The sequence below is a fragment of the Nicotiana tomentosiformis genome, chromosome 3 (genome assembly GCF_000390325.3).
Source record: "Nicotiana tomentosiformis chromosome 3, ASM39032v3, whole genome shotgun sequence".
Taxonomy (NCBI): domain Eukaryota; kingdom Viridiplantae; phylum Streptophyta; class Magnoliopsida; order Solanales; family Solanaceae; genus Nicotiana; species Nicotiana tomentosiformis.
In genome coordinates this window covers 75,442,306-75,451,293 of record NC_090814.1, presented here as the reverse complement: position 1 = coordinate 75,451,293, position 8,988 = coordinate 75,442,306, and the positions used below count along the sequence as shown (strand labels likewise).

Sequence of the window (8,988 nt, the reverse complement as noted above, 5' to 3'; positions counted from 1 at the left end):
GGCCTTGACCTGATCTCGTCACTACTCGACCGAGGTTAGGCTTGGCACTTACTGGGTACCATTGTGGTGTACTCATGCCCTTCCCTGCACATGTTTTCGTGTGCAGATCCAGGTGCGAGCTATCAGCCTCGGGATTAGTACGTGCTGCTGGTTCTAGGAGACTTCAAGGTACTTCTGCTTGCGTCCGCAGATCTTCGGAGTCCCCTTCTACTCCCTCGCCTAGATACTTTCTTTATTATCCTCAAACTTTTATATAGAGCTACATAGATTATAGCAGCTTGTGACTTAGTGATATTCCGGGTTTTGGAAAACTATTTTGCATATGCCGAGTGGTGCTACTCTTTGCTATTTATAATATGCTGTTTACCTTTAAAATATTGTGTTTTCTTTATATTTTTCGTAATATTAGGCTTACCTAGTCGTAAAGACTAGGTGCCATCACGACACCTTACGGAGGGTTAATTTGGGATCGTGACAGTAACAGAGATTTGGTATATAGTTTAGGCGCCAACTTATGTATTTTGCCAAAGTTTAACTAACTTCATTTTACATAGTCCTTATTTGTCAGATCTAACTTTTCACCAATTTAATTTGTTCTCAGCATTAATCAAGAAGCTATTTAGTTTTAATCTAGGTGCGTGTGTGTGCATACTCATATAATTTTTTCTTTAGCTAAATATTGTGTAATGACACATTTTACAATTCAATCAAACTCTTCTGATAAAAACAAAATCCACATATTACATAGAATTAAGCCGCAGTTACTGGAGTACGTGAAATGTGAAAACTATAAAAATTCATACTAGTTCAATTTTCAGTAAAAATAAATTTATTTTGGTGATTTTCATTCGTCTAAGTTTTAATGCACAAAATTACTCAACATATATGTTAATGAAAGATAACAATTATACTACAGGAAGATGAAATGTGCGCGAATTAATCCATATTTTCCTGTTATTAAAAGATAAAACTAATCAAATCTGCACTATTGTTAAAACATATCGCAGTAAATGCCTTCAAAGTAAAGCTCATTTTGTGCATTAAGAAAGCGAAATCAGTTTGGTTTAATTTCATTTAAGCTGATAATGGAAAATTTTCGTGAGTAATCCAAATTGGAATTTCGTAATCATATCAGCCATTTAATCACAATACCGTCACCAAGTCAGAATTACGAGATTTTTGCCAAAACACAATCTTATACACTATTTTGGATTTGGTAGAAAAATAGAAACACAGTAAATCCCCAGCTGTCAATAAGTGAAATTCATTTTCTACTAAAAAATGGTCTACTTTGATGTCAGCCTGAGCACTGATCAGTCTCCAGTGTTGACCATAAGTGGAGGAGTCAATTTCCATTGGTCTACTTTTTTTATTTTTTTTTTAAAATTAGCAACAAAAAAAATAAAAAAATCTCATGGGCTCCACCCCCTTCTCCTGTTGACAAATCTAAAGCCACCGTTTAGGTAGATTTTGCACACGCGCTTTTATCAGCACGTGATACCAGGTTTTACACCCCAACCCCGCTACCCCGCAGGTTGTCTCTCATTTCTCAACGACAAAAGTAGCACAATAAGACTCCAATGAAGTGGTAGTCTCTTTCTTTTCTTCACCAATACCATTCTTGCTCCTAATTTCTCTTCTGTTAAACACCAATTCTACTACAGATTCAATTAAGCATTCTCTCAAACACATAATCTGCATACCAGTTGTGTCTTCTCAGTTGTTCCTCATTCGCCGGTTGGATCGCCGGTTTCCGGCATGGGACTCTGGCATCTCCGAAAACCCACCTCGTATACATCGAATTTTCTTCACCGGAGCTCAAAATTTAAGCCAACACAATGATGATACACAAATACACACTGAAGTGATAATAAGCTCAGCAACAGTATAATAGACCTATAAAAGCTCCTAACTTTTTTCGCCTTTTTTCTTGTGAAATGGCTAACGTGAATGCTAACCCAGTTGACGCGTTAACTTCTGGCGAAGACGTGGCGGCAAAAGCGATGAACAAGCGATATGAAGGGCTAGTTGCGGTCCGTACAAAAGCTATCAAAGGGAAAGGAGCATGGTACTGGGCTCATCTCGAGCCCATTCTGGTTCAAAACCCAGAAACAAACCTTCCTAAAGCAGTGAAACTCAAGTGTACTTTGTGTGACGCTGCGTTTTCAGCTTCAAACCCATCTCGTACTGCTACAGAGCATCTTAAGAGAGGCACTTGTCCCAATTTTGGCTCTGTCTTAAGGCCCATTTCACAATTACCCCCTTTAGCTTCACCTTCTTCACAGAATCATCGCAAGCGAAGTTCACCACAAACTGGTACTTCGTCAAGTTCCCACCACCAAGTTGGATTGGTGGACAATTACAGAGGTGAAATGGGCTATTCACCAGTCCAAACAGCCCAAGAAATTGTGGCTCACACGGGTTTGAATCATCATCATCATCGTCAGCAGCAGCATCATCATCATTTGGTGTTGTCAGGTGGGAAAGAGGATTTGGGTGCTTTAGCTATGTTGGAAGATAGTGTAAAGAAGCTTAAAAGTCTGAAAAGTTCTTCCCCTGGTCCAGCTTTGAGTAAGGACCAGGTTGATTCAGCTTTCAATTTGTTAGCTGATTGGTTTTATGAGTCCTGTGGGACAGTCACACTTTCAAGCATTGAGCATCCAAAGTTCAAAGCTTTCCTTAACCAAGTAGGCTTGCCCGCGGTTTCGAGGAAGGACTTTGTGGGAGAAAAGCTTGATTCTAAGTTTGAAGAAGCAAGAATGGAGTCCGAAACCAGAATCCGCGATGCAGCGTTTTTTCAGGTTGCTTCAGATGGATGGGGGAGGGATATTTGTAAGTATGGGGAAGAAACTGTGATTAAATTTATTGTAAATCTTCCTAATGGTACTAATGTATTTCATAAGGCAGTGTATAAGGGGGGTTTGGTGCCATCGGAGTATGCGGAGGAAGTCTTAAGTGAAACGATTAAAGGGTTGTGTGGTAATGTTGTTCAAAGATGTGTAGGAATAGTCGCGGATAAGTATAAAGGTAAGGCATTGCGGAATTTGGAGGTTCAAAATCATTGGATGGTTAATCTCTCATGCCAACTTCATGGAGTTATTAGTTTGTTGAAAGACTTTAGTAGAGAGCTTCCACTTTTTAAAACTGTTACTGATAATTGTTTCAAGATTGCAAATCTTTTCAATAGCAAGTCTCAGATCAGAAATCATTTTAGGAAGTTCAGATCATGTGGCGTTGAGCTTGCAGGGTTGATTAGAGTTCCTTCAGCTGACTGCAATTTATCTAAGAACTTTGGTCCTGTTATCGCAATGTTGGAGGATATACTAAGTTATGCTCGAATACTGCAGCTAGTAGTGGTGGATGATTCCTATAAGGTCTCATGCATAGAGGATCCTGTTGCTAGAGAAGTGGCTGAGATGATACAGGATGTTGGGTTTTGGAATGATGTGGAGGCTACTCATTCACTAGTGAAACTGATTAAGGAGATGGCTGATGACATTGAGGCGGAGAGACCCTTAGTTGGTCAGTGTCTTCTTCTTTGGGAGGAGTTGAGAGCTAAAGTAAAGGACTGGTGTGCCAAATTTAGCATTGCTGAGGGACCTATTGAGAAGATAATTGATACGCGCTTCAAGAGAAACTATCATCCTGCATGGGCAGCTGCATTTGTACTTGATCCATTATACTTAGTGAGGGATGTAAGTGGGAAGTACCTTCCACCATTTAAACGTCTGACACATGATCAAGAGAAGGACATAGACAAGCTTATAACGCGGCTAGTACCGAGGGAGGAGGCTCCCATTGCACTAATGGAGCTTATGAAATGGAGGTTAGAAGGGCTCGACCCACTGTATGCTCAGGCTGTTCAAGTAAAGCAGCGAGATCCAGTAACGGGGCGAATGAAAATTGCAAATCCTCAGAGTAGTAGGCTTGTATGGGAAACTTGCCTGAAAGAGTTCAAGTCGCTGGGTAAGGTTGCGGTTAGGCTTCTCTTCCTTCAGGCGACCTCATGCAGATTTAAATGTAACTGGTCCTTTATGAGATGGGTTTCTCTGCAAGGGAACTCGAGGGTTGGCATGGATAGGGCTCAAAGAATGATCTTCATTGCAGCTCATGCAAAACTTGAGAAACGGGACTTTTCCAGTGACGAGGAGAAGGACGCGGAGATGCTTACTACAGCAAATGGTGAGGATGACATGTTCAATGAAGTCTTTGTAGATGCACCCTCAGTTTAATTTATTTTCTTAATATCTCTTAACTGTTGTAGAATATTGATAAGTCGGGTGTATAAATTCTTTAATTTCTCTTTCCTCCATTTGTTACTTCTAATAGATGGTTTTGAAGATATTGTTTGTAGACAATATGAGGAAATTGAGCTCTGTAATTCCATCAATTGCCTATTGATGATATAACATCCTGTTACATGTGAAGCTAGAGTGCTTGTTTCTGAAGAAAATTGTTCATTCTTGTTTGTAATCATAAACTTTTCCAAGGACAGAAGGGAATTTTTGTAAACTCTTACATATTTTAGGCTAATATCAAGATCTTTGACAATGAGTTGGATCAGGGCAGGCATTATCCTAACTTATGTTCTAAAGCTGTATGTAGCTCATTTCATTTCTTGCAGATATGAGAGTGTTCTGGAAGTGCCTAACTTGTTTAATTTGGTGGTTGTCAGCAAAAGAGATCAGGAGGTTGAAACAAAGTGAGAAAAAAAGAAAAAAGCTTGTACTTTATTTTGATACTAACCTAAGTATTTTTCACCAGATTTATGTGTCACTTTACATTCTGACCATAACCGTGGATACCCGACATCCTCAACCATCGGAGTTGTTTTGCCTTCGTATATCCAACTTTGCATGTATTGAGTTACCTGGCCTGTTTTAAATTAATAAAAATGTTATGGGAAAAACAAAGGAAGAAACTAACTAATATTTTCAGCTTCTTCAGTTGTCAAATATGCATTATTGATTCCCAAGCCTAAGGCATGCTGAAATTTCTCATATTGAACCAACTTCGATTCATTATCCATACAATTGACTGAACTTATATCTGTGCAATCCTTTCTCAGCTTTACTCGCCAAAATGCTAAAGCTTATACCAAACTGTGTGTTTTAATTATTCAATATGTGAGCTTCTGAATTCGGTTGTTATACTCCTTGCTTTTGCCATGTACTTGCTTAATTTCAACTTTGCTTTTGAATATTCATCTATTTATCCAAAAGGAGCTGTCAATTCATGCTGATCTTGACCTTATCATCTGATCAAATGCAACATTAAACTGATTACTCTCATTAAATTGGTGAAGTCCTTTTAGGTGCTATATGTGTTATATATGGACTTGTGAGAATTATCAAACTTAAGGACCTCCTAGGGTGGAGATAAGGTGGTGCCTTAAGCTATTCTTGGCTATGAGATCATTGACTTGTTCTAATTTTATATGCTTATGTTGGGTGACAAAGTGGAACGGATAAGCAACTTGAAGATGTTAATTATATGAAATGAATAATTTTCCATTAGGAAAAGTTTAAATATGGGAAGACATGTGTAGAATAGTTGTCTGAATTTGGTGTGCTTTTTTCCTCTAGTCAAGTTTCTCTTCATTGTTGGTTGCATGGAAAATCAGATATGCTTTTATGAGATGAGTCAACCTAAGAACAGTCCAGAGGCAGATCCTTGTAGCCAGAAGAAGGAGTAAGGATTAGAGGGGAAGACCTCTCTTTCTTTCTGTTTAATTATTTAAAATTTGTTCCTTTGTAAATGTGGTACTTTGTTTGAAAATTTCACACCAGAATTTGAATATTGAAAGTTAAAGTTTTTGCTTAGTATTTGGTCACTTCACCTGATTGAAAAAAGCTACTTTGAGCAAACTGTAAGCAAAGGGGGGTTGTCGGCATCATAGCTGAAAAGATTTTTCAACGAATTTTAACTGACTTCTGGCTCTACTTTGCTGCCTGTAACGTTGACTATTAAGATAAGTGGTATTTATGGAGGTATGCTGTTTTTTTTTTTTATTTTTTTAAGTGTCATCTCACACATTGATCTTTCATAGATACACTGCTGATATAGGACATTACTAAGTTTTAGTTCAGTATTTTTCTTACCTCAATTTTGCACTCTAAAATTTTGTCTGAGAAGAGAACAGTTATTGATTCAGTTGCTATAGATTTTAAAGAATACCTGCAATTCATGACTTACAGGCTGACTTACTGGTTCAATTGGTTATTTAACGAATTCTGGTCTTTGGAAACCTCTATGAAATGATTGTTAGTTTATAATTATGCTGAAATAGGATACTTTAATCATCACTTAATTCCTTTCTTGTGGCTGACTTCTGGACAATCTTAACATGGCATCGTTCGTATCGTACCTACAGGTAAATATTCCAATCTACCGGACATGTTTATAATTATTCATTAACATCTTAAATGTTCAATAGTACCAGGGGATGGTGAAAAAGGTTAAGAGATGGAAAATACAGAAGGTAGGACACTGCTGCATATGGTTTGTATGATTTATTTGGTATCCTATTCTAATTATTGTTATAAAGTTTTGCCGCTTTTCGGAATCTTCAATCATAACTTTGCTACAGTATGATTGTGTTTATCAGATTTTTCTTCTGTTACAAATACTAAATAACTTCTTGATCTTGCAGGACAAAAGATGTGTATTGTACAAGTGAAGAGAAGTTGGGAAGGGCCAAAAAGAGGAAAAGGAATTAAAAAGCCGATTTTTCTGGAGGTGAAATAGTAGAATTTGCTATAGGTACTAATTGATGGAGAGACAAGAGGAATGTGCTGATAATTGCTAACTACTAATAGACTGCTCAACCAACTGGAGGAATAAGCCTTTTTCACTCGTATGGTATGGTTTTTGATTTCATAGTTCAAATGTTAGACATGTTCCTGTTTTAAAAAGGGTGAAGCAGAATGATGATTTTCAACAGGAAATCACTCTTTTTCTACGAGAATCTACACACTTTTAATGCTCCCCCCATTATTACCATTTTCTTTTCATTTATCTCTATATCTGCGGAAACGGGAGTCTGGGAGTGATAGTAAAGTTGTCCCCATACGTCACGGTTTCGAGACGTGGAAGCAGCCACGCATGCTTGCAATAGGGTAGGCTGTCTACATCACACCTCTAGGGGTGCGGATGCATGATGCTTTGTGCACCGGACTGCCTTTTTTTTTAAAAATCTCTGCATCGAAGGGGAACCTTGACGTAACTGGTAAAGTTGTTGACATATGACCGGGAGGTAATGGTTCGAGCCGTGAAAACAGCCTCTTGCAGAAATGCAGGGTAAGACTGCGTATGATAGACCCTTGTGGTCCGGCTCTTCCCCGGATCCCGCGCATAGCGGGACCTTAGCGCACCGGGCTGCCTTTTTTAAAAAAAAAATCTCTACATCTGCCCACTTCATACTAATCTTGATAACATCTGAATTATTATTGAAAGCTGGAATTACATACTTCTTTTGGTGTAATTTTCATTGCTTCGAAATGCTTCTTCTGTCTTCTTTTTACACCTTGTTTTACTGGATTGAGTTATGTTAGCTAGGGGATGACGAGTTTTGATGTGAATTTTCCTACCAAAAGTACTTGGATAGAGTTCCAATAGTTTGTAAACGTCCACTAAAAATAGAAATGTTGCATTTCTAATTGAATATTAGCTTAATATATTCTTATACTGATAACCTTGTACCATACCATAGAGTTACCCGTGCTAGTAAGAACGTGGAATTAGTCGAGGTGCTCGCAAACTGATCCGGATATTACAATTATCGGAAGGAAAAACAAAATTTGTGGCATACCATCGAATCTACTCCACTCTACGTTCTTTCCTTGTGATTCAACTACAGTGGATATAAATTGTTATAAAATGGAGAGTGGTAGATGTGAATGATATATTGTTTTTCTTATTTTGGAAGCAGCTTTGCTCCAATTGCATTCTAATTGGTGTACAACCTCTTTCTTTGCGTTACGAATTTCTTTATATAGTTAAGGAGTTGCCTTTCGCACCTAATGTGAAGACTTTTGGCACTGGCTCTCTTTCTGTTTTTTCTTTTTAAATTATATAAATTATAACAGTATTTTTCAATCTGATGTCCCTCTCTGTTTCTTCTCACCATCTTTCTCTTCTTGTGACCCTCTTATAAAAGTTGTGATCATGTATTTGAAATGTCACAAGTTTATTTTTTCCCTGACTACTGTTCAATTTATACTACGATGTTAATTCTATGAAAAACCAAAAAAAAAAATCAAAAATATCATGTACGATTTCATAATTCATAATTAATGTGAAAGAGGGTTACTTGTATGACCCAAAAAATGAATACGTAGAAAAGAGGTACATAATGCCTTTCCTCCTCATATCTAATCATATTATAATTGATAATACCAACAAAAAAAGAGGAATTTATAAAAAGAATACATATGTTGTAGCTATAGAAAAATCTCTCAATCACTTTTTCTCTCAATGTATCAATAATAAATGTGGTCCTAGACAAGCATCTCATCGTCGTTATTTTGTGGTCCTTACTCCTTAACTTATTACAAACGCAGAGTTAAAGTTAATGATGTTTTTTCTAGACTAGATTATGGTTTGGTCGTCTTAATCTGCTACAGTGAAAATACACGTTTGAGTAGACTTTTTTTAAGCATTGGGTACCTTTGAGTAATGATATCCACTTGAGTTAAAACCATTTGAAGGTAAACAGAAGCAGCCAACCACAAATATATCTGATTAGACATAATTGGTAGGTTATTGCTGGCATTGACACTAAATTTGTGAATTTGAAATTACACCCTCTATTTCGAGTGTCAAGAATTTTTTTACAGAGCCTTAAAGGGGTCGTTTTGATGCGATGGATAAACAAAAATAATCACGGGATAAAATTTTAGTACTGTCTTATCCTTTGTTTGATTACTAATTCTGGGATAAGTTATCCCAGAATTAAAAATAGTATCGGAATAACTTATACCTGCCAGA

General features: G+C 37.3%; 1 protein-coding gene across 5 annotated transcripts; it reads left to right on the top strand.

Moving 5' to 3' along the window:
* The first annotated feature begins 1,533 nt into the window (after positions 1-1,533).
* Positions 1,534-6,961, top strand: LOC104089854 (uncharacterized). 5 transcript variants are annotated; one of them, XR_684818.4, is made up of 4 exons: positions 1,536-4,182; positions 4,625-4,702; positions 6,374-6,481; positions 6,653-6,961. XR_684818.4 is itself a non-coding variant. In XM_009594855.4 (3 exons), exons 1-3 carry the CDS (start codon positions 1,938-1,940, stop codon positions 6,415-6,417), a joined length of 2,367 nt encoding a protein of 788 aa, XP_009593150.1. In that variant the 5' UTR covers positions 1,536-1,937; the 3' UTR covers positions 6,418-6,482. The 5 variants fall into 5 exon arrangements, 3 of the variants coding, with proteins under 3 accessions (XP_009593149.1, XP_009593150.1, XP_009593151.1); XM_009594855.4 differs by lacking the exon at positions 6,653-6,961 and having other exon boundaries at positions 6,374-6,482; XR_684819.4 differs by lacking the exon at positions 4,625-4,702 and having other exon boundaries at positions 1,537-4,182.
* Positions 6,962-8,988: the final 2,027 nt, after the last annotated feature.